The 27,586-nt window shown below is 39.4% G+C and overlaps 2 protein-coding genes across 2 annotated transcripts; both read left to right on the top strand.

Annotated features, from left to right (window-relative positions):
• The first annotated feature begins 7,156 nt into the window (after positions 1-7,156).
• Positions 7,157-10,190, top strand: LOC120292629 (ent-kaurenoic acid oxidase 2-like). The gene is made up of 5 exons (XM_039310907.1): positions 7,157-7,392; positions 8,714-9,197; positions 9,456-9,719; positions 9,801-9,890; positions 10,140-10,190. Exons 1-5 carry the CDS (start codon positions 7,157-7,159, stop codon positions 10,188-10,190), a joined length of 1,125 nt encoding a protein of 374 aa, XP_039166841.1.
• Positions 10,191-10,342: 152 nt separating this feature from the next.
• Positions 10,343-16,683, top strand: LOC120292797 (ent-kaurenoic acid oxidase 1-like). Its single transcript, XM_039311230.1, has 3 exons — positions 10,343-10,484; positions 15,941-16,062; positions 16,507-16,683. The coding sequence occupies exons 1-3, from the start codon at positions 10,350-10,352 to the stop codon at positions 16,598-16,600; spliced, it is 351 nt and encodes a 116-aa protein (XP_039167164.1). The 5' UTR covers positions 10,343-10,349; the 3' UTR covers positions 16,601-16,683.
• The last annotated feature ends 10,903 nt before the right edge of the window (positions 16,684-27,586 follow it).

Raw genomic sequence — 27,586 nt, forward strand, 5'->3', positions numbered from 1 at the left:
GATTGTAAAATGTTCTTAAATCTTTAGTCCGATCCATTTATTATTTCTTTAGGCGTTGGTCAAAACCTGATGAAATCTTCTCCGACAGAGGCAACTGTTTGATTAGGAGGAGGGATGCAGTCGACACAGATTATGCCAGAGAGGCAAGATCCTTTTTATGATATAGTATCGAAATGTCTCCAGATGATAGTCTAATGCTGACCGAACTACAGAAAACAAAAGTGATTTGCAATAATATAGGGCGGCGTACCAAGCGTGCTTACAATAAAGTTCAATTTGATAGTCTAATGCTGACCGAACTACTGAAAACAAAAGTGATTTACAATAATTTAGGGCGGCGTGCCAAGCATGCTTACAATAAAGTTCAATTTCCTTCTGTGAAAATAGGGTATAAACTTTGAACCCATATGCAATGTAGTTTATGAGTGTAATCTCTAAGTTGTAGCCTAATGCGCAATGTAGTCCTTGAACTTTCAATTTGTTCGATACAATTCTTGAACTTTTTGTATATATTCAACTTAGTTCCTAAATTATATGAAAATGTTCAATATTTTCATTCTATTAATTCAAGTTTAGGTATAATATTGAATATTTTTATATAGTTCGAGGACTAAATTCAATGTGTACCAAAGTCCAAAGACCACATTAAACAAAATGAAAAATTTAGGGGCCATATTGTACATTGGGTTAAAGTTAAAGGATTATTTATATCATTATCTCATAAAAATATGACAAGAGGTTCAAGTTCTATTCACCAATTTGCCCTCTGTGGGCCAAATTATTGACAATATATATATATATATATATATATATATATATATATATATATATGACGATAAGTCAACTGAAGATGTGCCGTGATTTAAGTCGAATTGACCTTAACTTGCCTTAATTCCCAAGCTATGCTATGTGTGGCAATTGTTGGTGTTGAAGACGAACGTACTGAATTATCATTGACAAGGCTAAACAAACAATACATTGAGATTTCATATCATATCATATTTAGTGTTATCTTGATTAAAAATCCAAATGATCAAACGTAGCTTTAGGGTGCAAATATTTCACAAAAAAAACTTAAGATTTTACATTGAACAAATTAAAGTCTTAGGGACCATATTGCACGTTGAGCTAAAATTCATGAATTTTTACATCATCATTTCATAAAAATATGACAAGAAGTTCAAGTTCTCTTCACCAATTTGCCCCTCTGTCGGCCAAATTATTGAATATAGATATATAGGATGATAAGTCAAGTGAGGGTGTGCCGCGATTTAAATCGAATTGACCTTAACTTGCCTTAATTTCCAAGCCATGCTATGTGTGGCAATAGTTGGTGTTCAAGATAAACGTGCTGAATTATCATTGGCCAAGCCAAACAAATAATAGATTGAGATCTCATATCATATCTTATTCATTCATATCTTGATTAAAAATCCAAATGACTAAACACAATCTTAGGGTGTGAACATATTGAATTATTATTGGTTAGGTCTAAACAAATAATACATTAAGATTTCATGTTATATCCTATTCAGTTATATCTTGATTAAAAATTCAAACGACCAAATGCAGCCGTAAGGTGTGAATATTTCACGAAAAAACTTAAGATTTTGAAAATATTTTCTAACAAGCGATCGCTTGTATTGTTTATAAGTATGAACGAATGAAAAATGTTTTCATCATCCATTAGGTTTAATATTCCGTTGATTGGTTTTTTCAATAGATATAACCAATCATTTTTCAGAAAATATTTTTCAAATATCGAATTTACTGTGAAACAAATGCGCCCTAAGTGAACGATTTTGAAAGTAACTTCAGTTAGTGCTCGAAAAGTTGTGATATTAAATCGAGCACCGCATATAATATGTTGGTAATTATACTTTGCCCCTCAAGTTACTAGTTGTGCTTAGTACCAAAGAGACGCTTGGTTGCTCAAGAAATTTGCTTTGGTAGTCTCACTTAGAGTTGTATTAAAATGTGTCTTTAACGATTCGCTTTTTAATATGTTAAAACTGGAGGTCCCGAGTTCGAATCTTTCCAAGTCCCATCCGCTTCCCTAATTAAATAGTTCGACGCTTAATACTAAGCAAAAAGACGAGACTAAACGTGAGGAAAAATGTTATGATATTTAAATAATAGATCACGCATTCATTTAATAATTTAATAAATTCAAATTCCCAATTCGGCCATTAGGATTTGAATGTGGTGAATTATCAATTTCCACAAAATGTCAAAACAAAGCGCCTAATTTTGTTGCCACTTGACCAGAGAGACTTTCACTTTCAGCTTTGATTGACCATCTCTCCCGGCTTTTATCATCATGCTATCTTTATGACAATATATATAGCTTATAATTGCAACTTAAATTGTCATCGCTCTTGTTTGCACGTCTTGATAGATGATCTTCCAGTCGGCATCCAATGAGAAAAAAATCATCAGCTTACCATAGTCCGTGAGAAAATCTCGATATGGTAGCTTCCGCTTTCAATCACTGCCATATTGTCAAACCCGTTGGACTGCATTCAATTTCGACTAAAGCCATTTATCACTTGGGATAATACCCTAAATAGGATTTTGATTTATTCAGAGTTTGTTCTATATGAATTTAATGGTGTGTAAGTCAAAGTTTCAATGCCTTCCTACCCCCATTTCATATTCCAATTATAATAATATGGATTCTCATTCATCATGATTAAACATTGTTCTTCAATTTCACAGGGATCAATAATATTTCATTTTGTTAAATTAATGTCTCGAATTTGAATTCGAATAACGATTTGTTAAATCGAATTTTATTGATAAAGATTTCCCAATAAAAAGAATCGTAAGTTTCTGCGAAGGATTGCAAAAAAGGAAATAAAATGAAGATACGAATTTCTTCCTTACCCGCGGAGGCTTGCCGAAATTGTTATGCAGGTGGGGTGGGCACACACGATTTCACGCGTGGATTTCTTGTTCTGCCATGCAAACAAAAGAGGAAAGAAGCCTCTGCGCGTGAACCTGGGCCCACGTATAAAAGCGGAAACAATTGCAGGCCTTCTTCTCCTTTTAGTAAGATGCCGCCGAAGCCTACGTAGATGAAGCCGCGAGCTGCTGCACGTACAAGCCAAGTGAAAGAAGGAGCCGCGCGTAGGAGCACATAGAAGCCATGTGAAGCCGTACAAAGAGTTATTTTGTTTTGAATTTGAACACGCGATAATTTTGTGCAGTGAATTTATGTTCAAGTGAGTTGTTTATTTATAAACACTTTGAATTTGTAGTTAAATCTAAATGTGGGAAATACTCGAGCGTGTGAACGATTGTAAACTCTGATTTTCTGATTATAGTGGATTATTTGCCGCTGGCTCTCCTGTGGATGTAGATACCAATACTCAAACCGAATCACGTAAATTTCTGATGTCCTTATTATTTCTCGTTTATTTTTCTAATGATTTCGCGTTGACGTAAATTGTAAGATTCTGTCATTTCCGTATAATTATATTTCAATACATTTGATAAAAGTAAAACCATGTCCAAAATGAACAAGTGCATGAAAGAAGTCACATGCGTGGGATATTTCTAGAAAATTCAGGCGGTCTTTTTTGGAAATGAAATAGTAAAGCGATTGATTATGGTGGTTGGTCAGTTTAGCTTATGAGGACCGCAGGATGTTCATGGTCTACTGTAGTAGTTGTGTGCAATTTCTTCTAGATGCTTAGCGTGAGCGACGGGAATTGCCCCCGTTCTTCGTCGCCGCTCCTCTTCACACACTCGACGCCGAGTCTCCACATGTGTCGCGAGACCAGTGATGCTTGTGTGAAAAAAGGGTTTTCCACGGACGGGGCAATAATAGAAATTATGGAAAAGGGATGACTCTTTGGTTAGTGAGAGCACTCATAAAATATCAATATGAGCGTGGTTCTTACGTTTGGCGTGTATATTCTTTTATTCCCGTTCCCTCTGGTTTAAGAATGTTATCAACACTATATTTTCGTTGACGAAAAGGATAATAACAAAATCCTTCATTTTCAGACTGTTGCCTCGTCTGGCGGATAGGATTCTGGCAAATCTACAAGTGACAGCGATATTAGAGTGAACCCACGTTTAAGATAATGCACCAACCAAAGAACACCTTCGAACACGTTTGAACATTCAAGTTTGACTTTTATTTCCTCTTTATTCTGATCTTCCACTCCGTTTACGCTGAAGAACTCCCAAGTTATTGCTAATTAATCAAAGTCATGGAGCTTATTTGTTCCTCTATAAGCTACCATGTGAGACGACGGACTAACCCTTTTCTTTTTCTTTTTCTTTTTCTTTTTATTCCCAATAAATTCATGTAACCAATTTTTATTTTATTTTTCTTTTTAAAATTTGCAATTTAAAATTAAAAAGTAAAGAGAAAAGAAAAATTTTCTACGTCAACGTCCGGCGGACAACCTTTGTCCACGTCATTTGTGATTTATTTATTATTTTTCTTTGGAAAATTATCCAAAAAGACCTAAATTTATTACATTTTTGTCAATTTAATTCTAAAATTTTTAATTTTACCAATTGAGTCCATTCAGTCAATTTTGGTCGAATTCAATGACATGGACATCGATTATCCTACATGGCAATGTCAATGCCCGGTGCTAATGTGAACAAAATTTATTGCTTTTTAAATATTTTTTCAAAAATTTAAAACATTTTTAACTTTTTTATCTCTCTTCTTCCTCCTCCAATCACGCAACCTTTGACGACCGGCTAGAGGCTATGACTAGTGAGAGTCGGCCTCGCCGGGAGCTAGCGATGGGTGACCTCGCCAGCCTCTTGCAAGGTTGCCCTTGTCGATATTTGGCGAGGGACGACCTTGCAAGCCTTGGGCAAGGCTCGCCCTCACCGAATCTGGCAAGGGTGAGCCTCACTTGCAGCCGACGAGGTCACCCTTCACCCTTGCATGCCTTGGACAAGGCTTGCCCTCGACGAGCGAGGGTTGGCCTCACTAGTCGCGAATAAGGCTCAACCTCGCCAGTTCTCGGCATGCCAACTCTCACTGGTCATAGCCTCTAGCCAGTCACCTAGCGACCGACCAACAGAGGAAGAAGAGAGAAGGGGAAAAAAAGAAAAGAATTTTTTTAAAAATATTTAAAATAATAAAAATAATAACAATTTTTGTCCACATCAACGCTGGTCATGCGACATAGGATGACCAACGTCCAACACGTGTCGGAGCATGTCAGACACGTCAACACACTCAGACACGGTCGGACACGCGGTCAACGCGTGTTGGATTTTCCGACATGCGGTCAACTTTTCTCGACACACGTGTCGACGTGTGTCCAGAAGACTGATGGAGGGTGGAGACAAGGGAGGGCGAGGGAGCAAAGGCCGCGAGCACCAGCGAGACAAAGCCACGAACGGACCACCGTGACGGCGAGAGACAGCTAGAGAAAGAGCCGAACATAGAGAAAGAAGAGAGAAGGAAAACTCCTGCTAGCGAGACGAAGCCACGAACGGACCACCGCGACGCCGAGAGACGGCCAGAGAGAGCGGCGAGGGCCGCCACTGTTGCGATGGATCGGCGACGAGAGGAAGAGGAGAGGAGGGAAGGGGGTCATGCGGCGAGTGGCAAGGAGGAATAGGAAAAGGAGGGCTCGGCGGCTCGCTAGGGTTTTTCATAAAGAAACCCAAAAAAAATAAGAAAGGAGATATGATGGCGTGAGGGGGAGGGGAAGTGACAGCTTACCTATCACTGTCAAGTGGTGGGGGAGGGAAAAAGTAAAATAAACTTGGGGGAGGGAAAAGAAAGGGTGGATTTTGGGGATTGTTTTTTAACCGGAAAATTAAATAAATGAAATTAAAAAATAATTTTAAAAAATAAAAGCATTGAATTTTGAATAATGATAAATTTTGGTCATTGTAGAAAATCATGAATTTATTTAAATAAATTGATTATAATTTCTTATTAATTATTAATTTCATCAATAATTTTTGTTAAAATTAAAAAAATGTTTCGCATTAACTATGAATATATCTTTCGAATTTCAAATAAATTGATTTGTTAATATTATTAGTGTGAATTTATTGTAGGCTCTTTTTTAATTAATTATTTATTTATGAATTTGAATCAAATTAATTAAAAATAAAAATATTCAATTAATATGCAACGTATCGCAATGTGTTGGAATTCTCTATTTTTTAGAAATGACGTGTCGACGTGTCGTGTCGTGTCGCGTGTCGGTGCTACATAGACTGTCGGTGCCCGGCGCTAATGTAAACAAAATTTATTACTTTTTAAATATTTTTTCAAAAATTTAAAACATTTTTTATTTTTTTATTTTATTTTTTTCTCTCTTCTTCCTCCTCCAATCACCCAACCTTCGACGACCGACTAGAGGTTGTGACTAGTGAGAGTCGCCCTTGTCGGGAGCTAGCAATGGGTCACCTCGCCAGCCTCTTGCAAGGTTGCCCTTGTCGATATTTGGCGAGAGACGACCTTGCAAGCCTTGGGCGAGGCTCGCCTCACCAAATCTGGCAAGGGTGAGCCTCGTTTGCGGCCGACGAGGTCACCCTTCACCCTTGCATGCCTTGGACAAGGCTTGCCCTCGTCAAGCAAGGGTCGGCCTCACTGGTCGCAAATGAGGCTCAACCTCGCCGGTTCTCGGTAGGCCAACTCTCACTGGTCATAGCCTCTAGCCAGTCACCTAACAACCGACCAATAGAGGAAGAAGAGAGAAGGGGAAAAAGATTTTAAAAAAATTAAATAATAAAAATAATAACAATTTTTGTCCACATCAACACCGGTCATGCAACATAGGATGACCAACGTCCACATCAGTGAATTTCGGACAAAATTGGCCGGATGGAGTCAATTGGTAAGAAGTAAAAATTTGGGACTCAATTAGTAAAATTGAAAGGTTTTGGGCTTATTGGCAAAAATGCAATAGGTTTAGAACTTTTTAGACAATTTTTCCTATTTTTCTTCCTCCACAGTCGACCACTAGTGAAAAAAATAAAAGAAAAAAATTAAAAAGGAAAAATATAAAAAAAATGGAAAATTTATTTAGAAATTATCCACCAAAATGCCAAAGAAAACCAAGCCCCAAGCAACTATAAATATGGCTTGCCTTTACAAGTATTGAGGCACGAGTGTGAAAGAAAAAGCTATAGCCACACAAGAGAGAGAGAGAGAGAGATGGAGCTTGAAGTTGCTGCGAGTGTGGCTCTGGCAGTATTGATAGTTGCATATGGGTTCATTTTTGGGGTTCTCAAGAGGGTGAATGAGTGGATATACGTGAGCAGGTTGGGAGAGAAGAGAGCCTCTCTTCCACCTGGTGACATGGGTTGGCCTTTGGTGGGCAAGATGTGGTCCTTCCTGAGAGCCTTCAGATCTGATGACCCTGACTCTTTCCTCTCTAACTTCATCTCAAGGTCTTCTTCGTCACCTCTCTTCTTTTCTTTCTATCACTAGCTTCTATTTAGCAACAAAAGAAAAAAAAAATTACCATAGCTTGTGTAAGTGATCAACGACGTGTCATGAACATCCACTACCCTTTTCCTTTCAGAGTATCCTGGCTTATTTGAGTGACATGAACATCATAACAATGTTATTGGGTCTTAGTTTTCTATTTTTTGCAAGTGGATAATGCACAGGTCCTTGTCGTGTGGTCCACGATGTAATCCTAAACCATGATTGAAATAGATAGATATACTTGAGACTGTACTTTTTCCAAGGGTTAAGGGGTGATATATGCAGATTGCATTGATTGAAATTCCAAAACTAATTTGGCTTGATCCATGGCATAATCAATGAGAAAGAACAACAATATATAATCCGTGTGCTTATTTTATGACTTTTAGATCAATTGAAAGTGATTCAATAAAGTTAAAAAATGTCATTACTTAGAGAGAAATGGAACATTACAATTTATCTATGCATGGAACACATTGGTCTAGTTATGATGGCATGGCAGGCTTGATTGAAATTACTTCAATGTAAGCCTTAGTGAAAAGTACTTGGTTGCCATTCATTTGATTTTTGTATTTTATGCAGATTCTTTAAAATCATCTGATAGCAATTATCGCCTCATGTCATGCCGACTTTAAATTGAGGTGCTTGAGCATATGTGTCCCACAAAAATCACTTGCTTTATACGTTGTTTTCAGCCAAAAAAAAAAAGTGAAAAAGTGAATTTTGACAGGGAACTTTCCTTTTGAAACGTAGGGAAAAATTTTCCACGGTGGTTGTTTCCTTCTGACTGAAAACCTTTTCTTGGATCAAGACCTTGAATTTGCTTGGTCCAGGGGCCCAAAAGGCGAAAAAACAAAGAACCGGTCTAAAGTGTGGAAAGACATGATTGTCCGTGTCAAAAGACTCCTTAGCCAAATTTGACTGGAAAAAGAACCCATTGATAACTAGGATTTACCGAGTACAGAGGGTACCGTCAGTAGCTGCAGTGCTGCTGAACTCAAGTTGATGAACTTGGAGCTTTGATGCACTATTAGATTATTGTTAATCTTCTCTCGGGCGGATGAAAGATTTTTATACACCTCCTAAAGAACTGAGTTATATGTTATTGATTAGGTATTAAGAGTAGGAGGTATTAAGAGTAGGACTCACTAGGCAAAAATTTCTGTACACCTCCTTTAATTCTTGACAAAGATTACTCGTCACATATGTTTTAATTTGGTGTGGACCTTAACACTAGGCAATTGCTTAACACATAACATTCAATCCTACTGGAAAAATCAGGTTTGGAGCCACAGGTATCTACAAAACCTACATGTTTGGCAGTCCAAGCATAATCGTGTGCAAACCCGAGACATGTAGGCGAGTATTGACAGATGACCAAAACTTCAAGCTCGGTTACCCTAAAGCGGTTAAGGTATTAACTGGCCGGAGATCATTCCACAGCATCTCCAACGCTGAGCACAAACGGCTCCGGCGGCTCACAGCTGCTCCCATCACTGGCAGTGAGGCCCTGTCGATGTACGTCCCCGGGATTGAGGAGAACATAGTGGCTTCCTTGGAAGAGTGGTCGAGTTCGGACCAGCCGGTTGAGTTCTTGACCGGGATGAAGAAAGTCACGTTCGAGATCATTACGAACATCTTCTTTGGCTTGGATCAGGTTGATTTCAACTTCAAGACCATGGAGATCTTGTACGGTGACTTGGCTCGTGGAATGAAGTCCGCACCTATCAACTTCCCCGGATTCACTTTCCACAGAGGCGTCAAGGTGAAAATTATTGCAGTTTGACCACAATTAATTACTGTCTCCACAAAAGTGGCAGTTATATAAATTATAAAAACATCTCATCCACAAAACTATTGCTTTTTTTACCACTATTAGTTTTATTTCTCTACCAAATACTAGATCTCTTGGTAATTTTGCCAAAACACGGGAGATTCATCAGAGTGTTTCCTTGGCCTTGCAAACCGCAATGAAATCGAAAACGTTCTCATTAAGCGAACTTGTCATGTTAATCAATGTTAGGCGAGGAGAGAGCTGGTTAAGATCCTCCAAGCTATTGTGGATGAGAGGAAGGCTTTGAAGGGAAGGAATGGGTCGATCACGAGGAAGAACATGTTGGATATGCTAATGGAGGTTGAAGATGAGGATAAGAGGAAACTGGAGGAGGAGGACATAATTGACATATTGCTCATGTACTTGCTTGCTGGCCATGAAACCTCAGCTCATGGCACTATGTGGGCTGCTCTTTACCTCCATGAACATCCTGATATCCTCCAAAAAGCAAAGGTAAGGTCATGGTTCAATCGCAGAATTTGATTAGCTAACCAAAGGGTGCCAAAGTTTTATTTGGTCTTCTTCTTTCTCCAGGAAGAGCAAGAGGAGATCATCAGGAGGAGACCAGCTACACAGAGTGGATTGACCCTCAAGGAAATTAGGCAATCACAGTATCTTACAAGGGTAAGTGTCGCGTATAATGGGAGCCCACGACCTTTGACATGCAAAGATATGTCCTACGAGCTTACGTAATAACAGTCCCAAAATTTCAAAAGTTGTAAGCGGAAAATGATCTGCAACAAGCAAGCCTGTTGACAATTCAAGAGCATTAACTTTTGTCAATTGGTACTTAATGTCATAACTCCGCAAATCCTCTCACCGTGGATGAGATACATGACATCCAAGACTAATGTGCTTTTATCTTATATACAGGTGGTTGATGAAACATTGCGTAGAATCAGTCTCTCATTTGCAGTTTTTTGAGAGGCAAAAGCTGATGTGAACGTAAATGGTTAGTATAAAGGAACTTCGCTAAACATGAATTTTTTTGGCTAACCATTATTCACGGTCTTAATTCATACCAATTATGTATATGTGGCGAAAATGTATGTATACATAACTATCTACGTGAAATGTATGTAAATGTGGCGTATGGGACTATTGGTCACAGGCTATCTCATACCAAAAGGTTGGAAAGTCATGGTCAGTTCAAGGGCAGTACATATGGATCCAGAAAATTATTTGGACCCAAAGAAATTTGACCCATCTAGATGGGAAGTAAGTACTCCCTCCTTCCCTCCCCCCCCTTCCTCTCTCTCTCACCCAATTTTCTTAATGAGAATTCCTCTGGCAACAAAAATGAAAAAGCAATAAACTCTTTTTCAAATTACTTGAGCATAAAAAGATCTACTTCTTCTTTACCAAAAAAAAAAGAAGAAAGATCTACTTCTTACTTCTAGTTTTGATTTTCTCCTGAAATTTTGAAATTGATGAAAATATTGGAAGTTTCAGAACATAATAAAATATTGTTGGGAATGACTGATCCCCGAAAACCGGATTCGACACTAAATCGAACCCCTAAATCAATGCGGAAGACGAAGCCCAGGAAAACGCGTATCACCGATCGTAAAGCACACCACGGATTCGAGCGTACCTTGTTAGCCACAAATTAGACACCAATGCTGATGATCGAGGAGAAATTCTGGTCTTGTTCGATTCGATGGCGCCTTGAAGGGAAGAAGAACGTGCCGTTTGCCTAACTGTTCTTTTTGTCTTTTTGGAGAGAGAGCGAGGGAGAGAACGTACGTATGTTCAGCCAAGCGTGTCTTCTCTCTCTCTCTCCTCCTTTTTATACCTTCCCCTTCCATGGGCCTTATTCCCGTGGGCCGGGCCTTTTGGGCCCAGCATGGGCGGACGGGCCAACTTAGGCCCATCACTGATTAAAACCATCATCTCCCACTCGCACATGGTGGGCCGAATAGAATTCTCTTTACCTCTCTTCAACATTCATACCGGTGAATAATCCGTGCGACCAGCATACTTTGAGAGCTCGTTGCCATACATTTGTTAGGAATATATAGCAGCTCATAATGGGCATCACATCCTGAGTAGATTTAGTATGCAGTTCCCTAGATCGATCAATCACATTTATATCTCTCTTGATCTCTTTTAAACAATGATATATATATTGTATTCACAATTATGATTATCACAAAGACAGTCATAATTGGTTAACCGGTGAATACAAAACTACAATGTGATTCTCCAAAATCGATCTTCCTCTTTCCTTCAAACTCTCAATTTCAGTTCAGCTTGCTTTTCTAGAAATGCCCCATTAGATCGAATCAAACTCATGACCATTGGCAACATCCTAAGATAGCAAACACTAAATAGAAATCTTGAGAATAAGTAAGAGTCATGAGGGGACTAAATATTGAGGAACTCTTTTCCTTAAGAGTCTCACACGTCATAAAGGTTGAGATCAAACTTTTTGCCACTCTTATTGGTCGTTTCATGCATACGTAGTATGAAATACGTATTACGGTATTAACTCCTTTCCCATGGAGCGTATGTCTACACTTTCAATACCGTACAGATGATAGTTCAGACATACCCAATGTCTAACTTGAGTTCACGTATCTACTCATTCACAAAATTCATCAGAACTCACATCTGGCATCTTAGACAGATAAAGTAAAATATGTGGGGTATTTTACTTTCGGACATAGTAAGTATTATATCCTCATCTTAACACTTAGTTAAGGTGACATACGTGCTTTAAGCTTGAGCTCTCGATTATCACCTAGATAATAAGCTTAAAAACAGTCTCATCTCTATTTATCACACAGTAAATAGAGGCGATTACCCGTGTGAGTGGGCTAATCTTTTATCTGTCCGACATACTTTCTCAACTTTAAGTAATGCACTGAGCATTAAGATACATAAAGATCAAACAAAGATTCATAGGCATTAATGATGAAAACACAAATTCATCAAATTGTGAACACTTAGGGAAATTACAATATTCAGTACATCGCCTCTACGCAATCCTAGAGATTTCATATAGCCACAAAACACATCTCTAGGTATTGGCTTTGTCATAGGATCTGCTACCATTCTATGCGTAGTATGTACTATAAGTTCACATCTTTTCGTGCAATCATATCTTTGACAAAATTATACTTGGTATCTATATGTTTGGTCTTGCCATGATATTTTGGATCTTTGGTGTACACTTTTGCTGCTTGGCTATCACAGTTAACCAACAATGAATCTGCAGCACTTCCAATAACACCTAAATGATCCAAAAAATCTCTTAAGCCAAACACCTTCTTATACTGCTGCTGATAATGCCACGAACTCAGTTTCCATCGTGGACAAGGCTATACACTTTTGTTTCTTACTGCTCCAACACATGGTGCCATTATTCGGTAAGAGAACAAACCTAGAGGTAGATTTCCTTTTATTTAAATCTCCTCCCCAATCAACATCAGAATAGCCTTAGAGTCGTAGATCCTTTCCATAATAACTCAGCGTATAATCAGCAGTCCCCTTTAGATACCTTAGTATTCTTTTAACGGCTTTCCAACGTGCTTGATCTGGATTAGATTGGTATCTACTCACCATTCCAACTGCATAACATATGTCAGGTCTTGTACACATCATAGCGTACATCAAGCTCCAACAGCACTAGCATAAGGAACATGTTTCATTTGTTCCTTCTCTTGTGGAGTCCTTGGACACAGTCTATGACTCAATCCTTCACATTTTGCAATAAGAGTGTCTATGGGTTCGCAATCTTGAAATCTTAACTCCAAGAATGTATGCAACATCACCCATGTCTTTTATATCAAAGTTGGAAGATAACCAATTCTTCACAGTATTAACAAACTCCATATTGCTTCCAGCAATCAGTAAATCATCAACATATAATGATATGATCACAAATTGATCATTGGATCTTTTGATATATACACAATGATCCTTTGTCTATCATTGTAAAGTCATATGCCATTATGGCATTATGAAAACGTATATACCATTGTCTTGACGACTGCTTAAGGCCATATATCGACCCCCAAAGTCGACATACCTTTTCTTCTTGACCTTTCACTATGAAACCAGCATTGCAAATATCTATTCTCAGCTCACATGCCGTTAAGCGGTCCTCTACCAGCTCAAGGTGGCGCACAGCATTCTCAAGATCTTTCATAACATGGTCAAGAGCTTCTAGTGCTTCTTGCTTTTCCAGCACATATTGAATCTTCATATTCAATATTTCACAATTGTAGCCGTTCATATCAGCAATTACGTTCTTAGTTGCTGAATCCATCAATCTGAACACATCAGACATATGTGCACGAATAATTAATGCCTATCATTTATGCATCCCTATTTGCATAGACCCATCATATTAATGAATAATTTCAAGTAAGGCTTCAGAATCAAAAGGTCACTATGTTTCCAATCATCCTCCAAAAATCCTAACTCAAAATTATTATTAATATAATTGTCTTATGCAAATAAATTCTATGAAGTTACAAAAACTTCTATTACTACCCACAGCTAATTACCCACAGCAACCAGCAATAGCATAAAGCAAATAAAATCTTAACATTCAATAAAATAACAATGCTTTCACATGATACAACTTACATATCGGTTGCTACATCAACAATAATCAGGTAGTAAACATTACATAATTAATCAAAGAAATAAATAGGGAATGTCCCTTCTAATCTATCAGTCAAAACATCTGAGAAAACTGAAGGCACATTTGCCAACCATGGAAAAAACTTTTGGAGAGCTTTCATGTCGCCACCAAGGCGCATTCACTCTACGCCATGTGGCGCTCAATCTAAGGGTTGAAGTTTTGGCCAACTCAATCCTATAGTGCTCTCTTACAAAAGCTTCCACCAGCCTCCTATAACCCGGGACCACGTTGACCTCCCATAGCCGATCCAACACTGCTTGCCATTCAGGTGGAAGAGTGTTCATCAAAGCCGGCACATTCTCAAAGTCCGGCATAAGATAACCATTCCAGATGATTTCCTGTATCATCTGATTGACCTTGACCATGCGTGATACTAAATCACCATCAAGCCACCGATAATCAGCTAACTCTTTCATTAGCCTTTTCAGTCTAACTCTACCTTCGTTCGTTCTTGGGATTGCAGATATCCGTGCATAACGCATCATTAGTTCTTGCAACAAATGCAGAACTAAAATGGATCACTTATAATCCATAATAAACAAAATGGAAGATACATAAATTTCCATAATTCATGCAACAAATGCAGAATAAAAATGGACTACCTACAACCCACACAGACATAATTGAAAAAAAGAAACAAATTCCTTTTTCTTTTTTTTTTTTTTTTTTTTTTTTTTTTTTTTTTCGGGTCAACGGTCAAAGTCAACGGTCGGTCAACGGTCAACGGCCAAGTCGTCGAACCGGTCGGACCGGTCGGGCCCTCGGGCCGGTTCACGTGAACCGCCCGCACGTGCTGCTCGCGTGCACGGGCTAACGTCACGCAGACGTCACCGGCACGTGCCGCGCGCGTGCCGGGCGTCGCGGTTCGGGTCGGGTCGTCGGGTCGGGGTCGCCAGCCGGTGACCGCCGGCGAACGTCGTCGGTGATGACGTCATCGGTGACGTCATCCGAGCGGTTACCGACCGTTGGATGACGCCACGGTGACGTCATCACGCGGCGCCGACGCTGCCGGTCCACGGACCGGCGTGCCGTTCGCCGGTCGCCCGCGCGCACGCGTGCCGGTTCGTCACCGGCGTGTGGGCGACGCGCTGGCCATTGCCAACGCCCGGGCGCGTGGCGCCACGCGCAGCGGCTTGTGGCCGCGCGTGTGGGCGCGTGCGGCGTCTTCCGACGACGCACAACATGTCGCGGACTCGTCTCGACGACGTCTTTCACCCAGTGCTTTCATAATTCAATTTCGACTTACGAAAACTCAGAAAAATGGCCGAACAGCGCTCAGGTGTCGGGATTTTCGCCCCGATCCGTACGGCCGAAGGTTTTCACGAAAAAATCAATGAAAAAACGTCAAACAAGTCGGGAAAAACGTGAACTAGGGCTCGATACCAATGTTGGGAATGACCGATCCCCGAAAACCGGATTCGACACTAAATCGAACCCCTAAATCAATGCGGAAGACGAAGCCCGGAAAACACGTATCACCGATCGTAAAGCACACCACGGATTCGAGCGTACCTTGTTAGCCACAGATTAGACACCAATGCTGATGATCGAGGAGAAATTCTGGTCCTGTTCGATCCGATGGCGCCTTGAAGGGAAGAAGAACGTGCCGTTTGCCTTCTTGTTCTTTTTGTCTTTTTGGAGAGAGAGCGAGGGAGAGAACGTACGTACGTTCAGCCAAGCGTGTCTTCTCTCTCTCTCCCTCCCTTTTATACCTTCCCCTCCCACGAGCCCTATTCCCGTGGGCCGGGCCTTTTGGGCCCAGCATGGGCGGACGGGCCAACTTAGGCCCATCACTGATTAAAACCATCAAATATCATATACCATTTTACATGCGGATATTTGTATATCTTAAGAGCTTTTGGTATTTAGAGAACAATATAATTCGAAGTCTAACAGCATAGTCATAATCAAGGAAAAAGAGTTAAGAAGAGAAATCATGTCAAAGGGTAAAATTCAATTATGGATTCTCCCTTTCTTAGGATGAACTTCCTTAATAATTTGGTTCGTCTTTGGGATTCAGAACATTAAAGCAAAAGCAGGAGCTTTCCTACCATTTGGAGCTGGAAGCCGGTTCTGCCCGGGAAGTGATTTGGCCAAGCTCGAAATCTCCATCTTTCTCCACCAGTTCCTGCTTCACTACAAGTCAGTACTTACTTCTTACTCTCTTTTTCTTAATTTCCTTTTACTTTTCAATATCTGAAAAAAAGAGAGAAATGTTTTTTTTTTTTTTTTTTTTTTACGAGGAAAAGGAGAAATGTTAGAGAACATAATTAGACTGTGCAAATGGAAATGTAATATTCGGTTTGCACGGACTATACTTGTGAAAACCAACCTAAACATGAGATTTATTTGAATTATATACAAATGCAGGGATGGCATTCTTTCACAATAAGTAAACAACTTAAACTTGGATAACGTTAAAATTCCAATAAAATTATAATATCGTACTAAACTCACTGAAGGAAGTTCAACTAGCTAGGGTGATTCTTTTCATACGTCAAGATGCTGCGAGACCTACAATAAATCACAAGTATAAGAGCATTCATAATATTCTCACTATTGAATCCTGCATGTGTGCATATGCAGGCTGGAGAGAGTAAATCCGAAAAGCCCAGTGTCACATCTACCACTGCCACATCCTTCGGACAATTGCCTTGTCAGATTCGAAAAACTCCATTAGATACCTGAACAAGTTCAAGGACATCTCAGCATTCAGCATCCTTCTGTTCCCCGCATCTGTCAGACCTTAAATAAGCTGATGAATCGTTTCGTTGCCGTTTTCTAAGTGTGTACCTAGTTTTTCTAAATGCTTTGTCCATGAATGTAGGCAACAAATAATGTCATTTCCATTTTTTTCTCAACTATTATACAACTATTATAGTGTTAGGAATTGCACAATGATTTCAGAAAAATAATACAAACAAACAATCGACACAAGTAACCCACTCGTGGGCAGCTACATTGGTATTCGTTATCTCCTGCAACGCTGCGGTCGAGAGTTCGAATCCCCGTGTTGCTATCGCGATTGAAGTGAGGGGCCCTGGCAAGTGAGATGCTAGGCTAATCTCCCCCGAGATTTATGTCTAAATAGTGGCTTGCGACGACGTCCGCCGATGCTGAAAGGGCTAGTAACAACACCTAGAGGGGGTGAATAGGTGTGAACAAAAATTTTCGCAAGGCTCAGTAGAAATAATTTGCTTTAAGAAAATGACAGACTATGAACGAATTCAGAATTTAGCAATTAGATAAAACTTTAAACAAAATAAAGGAGTATATGGAAGAGAATAAGAACACAAGGTTTATAGTGGTTCGGCTTAAATCAAGGCTACGTCCACTCTCCCACGCTGACAGCCCACTAACTAGATTCCACTAAGAAACAAAAGAGATTTTACAGCTTGATGATCTGAACTTCTCAGTGAAGAGCTTGCTTCTCTTTCACGAAGTCACACTATGAGTTTCTCTCTTTTTTGTACAAATTTGAGCTAAATGAATGAAATAGCAAGGAACAAGGAAGCTTTGTCGCGACCTCTTTTTTTCGGCGCCCGTCGGGTACGAGCACCTAAGGAGGCTAATGGCTCGGCTGAAATTAGTTATGCCCGAACTCTCCCAAGTCCACCAATTCACGACTTAATGGTCCAAGTTTTTAACCTGTAAATCAATTTTTAAAATGGAGTCACCACTAATCAATTTGGGGTGGGTTGATTAGAAACCCAAGCAAAGTATCGGGAGAAATACTCGCTCATGCGCAACCAGAGAAATTAGGATCGGGGGCTTGATTACACTAGTTAATCACTAATGCCCTTTCGGTACCTAATCTTGTTTAAACCCTAAGGTTTTTGGATGTTTGAGGGATTTTCCATGCATTTTGGGGAGGAAAAACATTTTGGAGTCTTTTTCTAATTTTTTTGGACATAAAATAGATTTTTTTGGTATTTTTGAAAAAAAATACAAGTCTTTTTGGCCTTTTTTTTTTGGATTTTTGGCATTTTTTGGAAAATATGGAATATTTTTTGGTTTTTTTTATTTTTCGGAAAATAAAATATTTTTCAATATTTTTGGAAAATAAATTATTTTTGATTTTTCTTGATTTTTTTGGAAAATAAAACATTTTTTAACATTTTTTAAATATTTTTTGAAAATAAAACATTTTTTGATTTTTTTGAAAATAAATTATTTATTTTTTATTTATTAGAATATTATTTTATATTAAAATAATAAAAGAAAATAAAACCGACCCGGTCGGATCCATGAGTTGGGTCCGACCCGAGCCACTGGAAACGCAGACGAACCCGCGTAGTGGGCCCGGTTTTTTTTTTTTTAAACAAAACGACGCCGTGGCCGAACGTTCGGGGACACCCCACCCGGCCCGACAACCCGGCTTCGAGACCCGATTCCCCTCGAATCCTACCCGACCCGGCTCCGATTCGCGACCCAACCTCCACCACCCCGGAATTTGCGGAATCCCTACCCACCCCGATCCGAGTCCGACCCGACAACCCGAGGTCGCAACCCGGAAAATCGGGAACCCTAGGGTTTCCAAATCGCGGCGTCGAGGGGGAGGGGATCGAGTTGCAGCGGCGACAACGGCGGCGACGACAACGACGGCAACGATGGCTGGGCTACAGAGAGGGAAAGGGCGACGGCGACGACGACGGTGACAACCCGCTACTTGGCGACGGCGTGACGAGGGCGGCGACGGCGGTGGTACCTACGCGGACCTCCTCCAGCTTCTCTCTCTCTCTCTTTCTCTCTCGGGTTCGCCCTTCGAGCTCCCCGAAATCTCTCGGGGACCCCTCTGAGCTCACCACCCCTCGGCCGGCCCGCACTCAAGCTCCCCCGGGTCTCTCGGGGACCCCGAGCTTCAGCCGGCCTCTCTCTGTGTCTCTGTGTGTCTTCTTCCTCGGGGATGGAGGGCCTATTTATAGGCCGAGGGGTGGCTGGTCGACGGAGCTCGACCGTCGGTTGCCACGGCCTTCGCCAGCCAAATCGGCGTCCCATCCGACGCCGCCCCCCCCCTCTCCACATGCGTCGTCGCTGCTCCTCCCCTCCGCTCTGGTGTCGCGCCCCTCTGCGCGTGCGCCGCAACTGCGCGAGGAAGAAGAAGACCCGGCTAGGCCGAGCTGAGGCGGAAATGGGCCGAGGGCCCATGCGAGGCTGCTTCTCTTCTTTTCTGTTTTTTTTTTTTTTTTGTTATTTGTTTATTTATTATCCGAAAAGATAAGATAAGATAAAATAAAATAAACTAAACTAAAATAAAATAAAACCTAACTAATTAAAAGGGAATTTTAGGTGTCAACAAGCTTCAAACTTTGAAATTTTTCTTTCACGCACTCTATCGAACAATTGGATAGTCCGCCTTAAATATTCCTTCATGCCTTCTCGACCATTGGCACTTTCCAAATGAGTTCTTTCAATCTACCCGTTGGACAAAATCAATCAAGGAGATCTCGAGTCGTTTGATAATTTGTGTTGAAAGCTTATCAATCATGTTCGTCCATACAATCGGATCTTGGTTTCCATAAGTAGAACTTTTCAAGTTTGCTTGCCTTCCAAAGATTTGATTATTAGAATTGATTCTAATAAAGATAGTCAAACATGTAGGTGCTATATCCAACCAGATAGCCATCCATCAGCCATACGAATCGAACTCCTAAAGAAATAAAGATAATCTTGCATCCGGATAAGTCTTTATTCTTCAGTAGCATTCAATCTGGAATTTGTCGGTGTGAGCAGACTTTGAATCTAAAGTTTGGCGGTCTTCAGACTTTGACACTAAAGTCTAGAAGTCTTCAGATTAGATTTTGAAAAGGTTTTGTCAACTTCAAAACAATAAAGGAGTTTTCTCCAACAATCTCCCCATTTTTTATGGTGACAAAATTTTCTTGTAGATTTAAGAACTTTTGACCTACAAAACAACTCTTAAGCAATACATGATATCTTATAAAAATAAGTTGATTAGGATCTGGATAGCATCGATTTTGCAATAATAGAAAACATATTGATCTTGAAGAGATAAAACAAATATCAAGATTTAAACAATTATCCATCCATCATCACCACAAGAGTAAGTTGTTGCAAGCGTCAAACAACAAAATTTCAACAATTATAAATGAGTCAACAACCATAGTTCAATCAAAAAGATAAAAGTCAAAGTCAAATCTGCACATTCTCCCCCTTTTTGTCAGCAGCAAAAAGTGGAGAAAGATAAAAAGTTCAATGAAATCAGGTGTGTTTAGGAATGTGAACGAGCTAGAAATCTCCTATCGACTAAACTGTCTCCTCCAGCTTTCACATTGTTTCCTTCAGCTTCTCAACATCTTCAACTTTGGCAGTCTCTTTAACTTGCTATTGTAAAGCTTGAACTTGAACATTAAGAGCCTGTATCTTTTCATGAAGAGAATCTGAAGTAGATTGCAAAGTAGAGTGAAGCTTCAGGATCTCACACTCCATTCCATATTGCTGTGCTTTTAACTCCATGAGGAGCTCTAGCAGCCTTTGATAGTCTGTAGAAGTTTCTGTTTGTACACTAGCCTCAGCGTGTTCAGTTTGTGGAGTGTTGATAGATGAGAGAACTTCAGCTTGTCAAACATCATGACTAGGAGAGGATTCCTCAATGTCAACTTTAGGAAACTGTGAAGCATAGACATCCTCTGGATCGGTAGGAGATCTACTGACATTGTCACTGGCAAAGTGCTTAGAACAAGTCCCCGTGTCCACACGAGCTCCCCCTGTTTTGGTGCCTACAGATGGAGAAGGGATTTCTCCTTCTTGTTCCTTCTCAATTTTAGCATTGGAGTGATGTTCTTTTTCTGTTTGATCCCTAACAATTCCACTCATTGTCTTCTATGAATCCTCATATAAGGATATTGCAAAAGTTGGTTCAATAGAATCCTTCTGACCCTCTTCCTCTTCAGTTATTCTTCCTTCTTCTCTAGCTTCTCTACCTGCTTTTCTCTGCTTTGTTTCTCCTCTTTCTCTTTCTTCTCTGTCTTGTTCCTACTCAAAACTGACAAAACTCCGAAGATTTTTCAAGGCAAATGCAGAGAGAGTAAGATCATCCTCATCCTCTTCGTCCTGCAAGATAAGAAATGTCCTCTTCTTTGTAGGTTCACACATAGGCTCTTTGCCTTTCTTTTTCTTTGCAGCAAAGTCTTGTTTGGTTTTGCTGGGGGACTTCTCCTTCAAGAGCTCTAAAGCTTTGGTCAATTCCTTTAACCTCATCTTGGACACGATTTTCAATTCTATAATCATAGGAACAATATTTCTAGTACAGAGAGAGGTTGGAAACTGAATGTGAAAGTGTTTGAACAGTTGTGAGACCAGCGCTGAGTAAGGGAGCTGTCATTTATCCTTCACAACAGTTCTGTACATATGCATCAAGATTGTATGAGGCAGAAAGAACTTCATTTCATTACTGATAGCAAACATCAATTTGGCTTCAAATTGAGAAACATCTGTCTTTGAAGTTGACTTTGGTCGGATGCGCTTGATTACGACTTTGTACAGCAAAATGTTTGGCATGCGGAATAAGTAATGCCGCCTTTAGAAAGTTTGTCCCTAACAAGAAAACTTGTCGCATGACCAATAGAGACATTTATTGGTTGGAAACTACCTCTTTCCACACCAATAACATCCGCTAATGTGTCAACATCCACCATGTACTCTTTCTCCCTTATAGCAAATCGAAATATATTCACATCAAGAAATGACAAGTTCGAATAGAAATATACAGTCAATTCAGGATAAGCAACAATAGTTTCAGAACAAAATTTTTCAAGTTGAAGGAGAGTCAGCTTCTCCTTTAGGTTCACCCTTATTGAATCCAAGAAATTAAAGTCGACCGAACGAGGGTTCATCACCCCTCTTTTCAGCAATTTGGAGTAAACCTTTCTGTGATCCTTAGAATGAAACAAACTCGTTCTATCACTACGCACTTCAGTAGCAATGCCCCTTCTAGGCTGAAAATTCGAGTACGTTTTCTCATCATCGTCCTTTATCTCTGGCTGATTGAAAGAACTAAAAAACGAGGATCAATAGGAAAGTTGGCAAACGTTCTATTTGCCGTTCCTTCAGGCACTATGCCTAATCTTTCCATTGCTCCAAAAAATAGAGTCTCATTCTTGTAACCTCTTTCTTTTAGAAATTCATCAATAAAGGTCATAGCAGTACCACCTTGCTTCAACTGATTGTAAAGTTTAAAAAGGACTTGGGGTTTCAACGTCCTGACAGGTTCAACATCTTCCACGATTTCCTCTTCTACTAGTTGGCGTGGAGGATTTTGAGTAACACGATGTGGAGAATGTTGTGGAGAATCTTCTTCCTCGGTTAGATCAAAATATGTAGGACCCTTAGGCATATTGCGTGGTCCCATGCTTGAGATCCGAGACGACTTTCTTTGGAAAGACATCTTCACAGTCTTTGAGGATTTCCCGAACATGTTCGAGTGAAAAAGATGAAAACTTGTGTAGCAAACTTGAGAGTAGAAATGAGAGAGTAGAAATTTTGTATTTTAGGGTTTGAGAAATCGTAAATGAAGAAGAAAGACTCGACGATATATAAATAAAGTAAAACGGGATAAATGAACCGTCATAAAAAGAAAACTGCCTTTTTTCAAAAATAAAAGTTGCCAAAAATTCAAAAATTCGAAAAAGATAATTTCTAAAAATAAAATAGGCAAACAAGGATTCAAATATCAACGTACCTTTTCGAGATCTTCATACTAAAATTAAAGTACATGTATTGAAGAGATATTAACTTATTGAAGTAGTTTCTGGACATTCTAAGTCTGACCAACTTTAGATAATATTCAGTCTGGTGCAAATAGACTCAAATAATTTTTTTTCCAATGGCTTTGTAAATATGTCTGCCAACTGATTTTTCGAGTCAATAAACTGAATCATAATTTCTCCATTTTGAACATGATATCTTATCAAATGGTGTCAAATATCTATATACTTTGCCCTTGAATTAAGAATTGGGTTCTTCATGAGATTAATAGCACTGGTGTTGTCACATTTGATCTCAGTGCACGATTCTTCAAGTCCAAAGTCTCATAGCTATTATCTTATCCACAAAATTTGGGAACAACAACTCCCAAGAGCCACATGCTCTACTTCTGCTGTTGATAGAGCTACAATACTTTGCTTCCTTGAGAACCAAGACATTAGCATGCTGCCCAGAAGTTGACAAGTACCAGAAGTACTCTTTCTATTGACTTTACAACCTACTAAATCTGCATCTGCATATTCAAGGAGAGTAAAGTCTCCTTCTTTGGGATACCACAGACCTAGCTTTGGAGTAGTTGCAACGTATTTGATGATGTGTTTTGCAGCACTTAAATGAAATTCTTTGGGATCGGATTGGAATCTAGCACAGATGCAAACACTAAACAAAATGTCAGGTCTAGATGCAGTAAGGTAAAGGAGTGAACCAATAATGCTCATGTAAAGCTTCTGGTCTACTTTATTTCCTCCTTCATCTTTGTCTAGCTTCGAAGAACTTGACATTGGCGTCTCCGTCTTTTTGCAATTTTCTAATCCGAATTTCTTGATAAGATCTTTCGCATACTTCTCTTGGTGAATAAAGATACTTTTCTTCAATTGTTTAACTTGCAATCCTAGAAAGAAAGTTAACTCACTCATCATACTTATCTCGAATTCATCATGCATATAGCTAGAGAATTTCTTGCATAGATTTTCATTAGGGGATCCAAAGATAATATCATCAACATAAATTTGAACTAGCGGAAAGTCTTTACCATCTCTTTTTATGAACAAAGTAGTATCTACATTTCCTTTAACAAAACCATTTTGGTTAAGAATTTATTAACCTTTCATACCAGGCTCGAGGTGCTTGCTTCAGTCCATACAAAGCTTTTTTCATTCTGTAGACTAAGTCTGGCTTTCTTGGATCTTCAAACCTTGGCGGTTGTTCCACATAGACTATGAGCTCACTCCTAGATATGAGCTCATTGCCTCCACTTGTAGCCATTGTCGCCATTTGGCACTGCACCAGCATTTGCATTGTTTAAGCTTTCATGGGAAGCTATAGGATGAGGAAGCTGAGAGTGCTAGTATGAACAAAATAAAGGAGTTAGGGAAGAGAATAAGAACACAAGATTTATAGTGGTTCGGCTTAATCCAAGCCTACGTCCACTCTCCCACGATAACAGCCTTCTTGGCTGGATTCCACTATGCAATCAACAAGAGATTACAACTCCGAGTGCAAATACTTAGTAGATCACACTATCTCACTAAGTCACTCTCTTGGTATTTCTCTCACGATTACAAACGTTTAAGCTCTCAAGAGACAAGTATATGATCTAAAGTCGCTTAGACTTTGGAATTATAAATTCTACGCTCCGTCTCTTACTTGCTCATCGGTCCATGATCTCCTTAAATACTCCTCCACTTCCAAACTACCGTTGGACAGTATCCGAGAATCGTCTTCCAATATACCCATTGGACAGCTCGTATCTTAGAAGATTTGGTAGCCGTTGAGTGACAAAGGTAAAATCCCAAATTGATTCCGATCGCCCATACAAACGAAATCTTGGTTTCCATAAGTAAAGCTTCTTCGTATAGAAAGATCTTGTCTTCAATCAAATCAATCTTGATGTGGAATCCAAACCAGATCACTAGCCGTTGTATGATTGGGCTTGAGTTATGATTCATTGAATCTGGATGTAAAGTCTGAGTCTTTAGACTTTACGATATGAGTCTTGAGACTTTACAATGGGTCTCGTAGACTTTACAATGCAGGTCCGTAGACTTTACAATATGAGTCTTGAGTCGGATAGTCTTGGACTTTGACACGATCTTACGGTCGTCTTCGAGACTTTGCCAATATCCTTTACATGTTCTATTATCTGCATGGCCTATTACTCAACCATCAAACATGTTAGTAGCCTTTGATTTATTTTGTCATCTTCAAAACATCATAAGGGATTTCCTAACAATCTCCCCCTTTTTGATGATGACAAAACAATCTCTGAATATGCAGATTTGTAAACATGCTTTTATTAATTTAAATCAAAGGATATCATAAGATAGCAAATAAATTAAGCATAAGAATATATAGAAAAATAATCGCAGCTCAATATTATGCCATAGATAATATCAACCATTGAGCATAAGAATATATAGAAAAATAATCGCAGCTCAATATTATGCCATAGATAATATCAACCAATCAGCACATATGCATATTCATATCTTCTCCCCCTTTTTGTCATAATCAAAAAGCGATAGTAATGGATTCACGTAGAGAATGATAACAAATATCTTGCATGAATCACAATTTCGAAAAATCAGCTTTTATCGAATATTAAAGATATGCAATATAGCTCGCTTTGATTATATCAGCAAATATCCAATAAAAATCACTGATGCATCATAAAATTTACGTACCATTTTTGTCATAATAAAATGATAATATCAATATGAGATTTTGTTAATGACAAAAGGTAATAAGAGATGCACTAACCGGATTTTGTAGAATAAATTCTGACACAATTACCTTTCCTTCCATCCATAATAAGATCACGATCAATCAAAAAAGATTTTTCCATAATTGATCAAAGCTCCCCCTCAATTTGTTGCCTTTTGAGGTGATCACGATTCTTTTCCTTTTCTTTTGGATTTGCTTTCTCCCCCTTGATTTCCTCATTAGATTCTGAGTCTGGTTCTGAATCAGACTCTGATTCTGAGTCTCTGTCTGAGTTAGACTCAGATTCTGAATGTGCCATCAAGCATAGATTTCTTTGCTCATCATCTTCTTTCATGATTCTTTTCTGGCCATTATGCTTGTATTGACTTCTTCCACTGAATTTCCTTTCTTTTCTACTCAGCTTTTGAATTTCTCGACCATAAAGGCAAATTCTTCATCGTCCATGTCATTTTCTGAGTCTGTTTCATCAAAAACAGCATTAGATATTAAAGCAATGGACTTCTTACCTTCGGGATCTTCATCGTTAAGTTGCTCCACTTCATAGGATTGAAGAGTGCCGATCAATTCATCAACGGTGAGTGGCATAATCCTTTGAGTCTCCCGGATTGAGGTCTTGACATGGTTCCAATCTTTTGAGAGACCTCGCAAGAGTTTGTTGACCTTCATTGGGGCAGAAATTTGCTGACCTTGATATGCTAAACCATTTACAATTTCTGTAAAACGGCTAAACATATCTCCAATCGATTCTCCTTGCTTCATCTTGAAGGATTCATATTTGCCGAGCAAGAAGTTTACTTTTGTCTCTTTTACACGATCGGTCCCTTCTATGTAACATGAAGTCTATCCCAAACTTCTTTTGCTGTTTCACATGAAGAGATTCTGTTATATTCAGCAAGAGACAAAGCGCAATATAAAGAATAAATAGCTTTTGCATCAAGCGCTTCTCTTTTGAACAACTCTGTCCGAGACATAGGAGCGGGGGCTTTGGTGTTTTTGTCTTTGCCATTCTTATTTGATGTAGACGCAGCAATGGGGTTGATTCCTCTTTCCACAACATCCCATTGTAAGAGATCTCTGGATCTTAGGAATGCTTTCATTTTGTTCTTCCATACGTCATATTCCTTTCCATCAAAATATGGTGGCCTTGTGTTGCTTTGCCCTTCCATAAGTCCTGGTGCCAACATACTAGCCATAAAGAATCTTTAGCTCAAAAGTAAAAACACTTTTATAAACCGAGCACTTGGCTCTGATACCAATTGAGAGTGCTAGTATGAACAAAATAAAGGAGTTAGGGAAGAGAATAAGAACACAAGATTTATAGTGGTTCGGCTTAATCCAAGCCTACATCCACTCTCCCACGATAACAGCCTTCTTGGTTGGATTCCACTATGCAATCAACAAGAGATTACAACTCCGAGTGCAAATACTTAGTAGATCACACTATCTCACTAAGTCACTCTCTTGGTATTTCTCTCACGATTACAAACGTTTAAGCTCTCAAGAGACAAGTATATGATCTAAAGTCGCTTAGACTTTGGAATTATAAATTCTACGCTCCGTCTCTTACTTGCTCATCGGTCCATGATCTCCTTAAATACTCCTCCACTTCCAAACTACCGTTGGACAAGTATCCCGGAGAATCGTCTTCCAATATACCCATTGGACAGCTCAGTATCTTAGAAGATTTGGTAGCCGTTGAGTGACAAAGGTAAAATCCCAAATTGATTCCGATCGCCCATACAAACGAAATCTTGGTTTCCATAAGTAAAGCTTCTTCGTATAGAAAGATCTTGTCTTCAATCAAATCAATCTTGATGTGGAATCCAAACCGATCACTAGCCGTTGTATGATTGGGCTTGAGTTATGATTCATTGAATCTGGATGTAAAGTCTGAGTCTTTAGACTTTACGATATGAGTCTTGAGACTTTACAATCTGGGTCTGTAGACTTTACAATCTGGGTCTGTAGACTTTACAATATGAGTCTTGAGTCTGACAGTCTTCAGACTTTGACACACGATCTTCGAGACTTTGACACGTCTTACGGTCGTCTTCGAGACTTTGCCAATATCCTTTACATGTTCTATTATCTCGCATGGCCTATTACTCAACCATCAAACATGTTAGTAGCCTTTGATTTATTTTGTCATCTTCAAAACATCATAAGGGATTTCCCTAACAGAAGCTCATCCGACCTTGCGAAATACCTATAAGTGACT

The sequence above is a fragment of the Eucalyptus grandis genome, chromosome 4 (genome assembly GCF_016545825.1).
Source record: "Eucalyptus grandis isolate ANBG69807.140 chromosome 4, ASM1654582v1, whole genome shotgun sequence".
Lineage (NCBI taxonomy): Eukaryota > Viridiplantae > Streptophyta > Magnoliopsida > Myrtales > Myrtaceae > Eucalyptus > Eucalyptus grandis.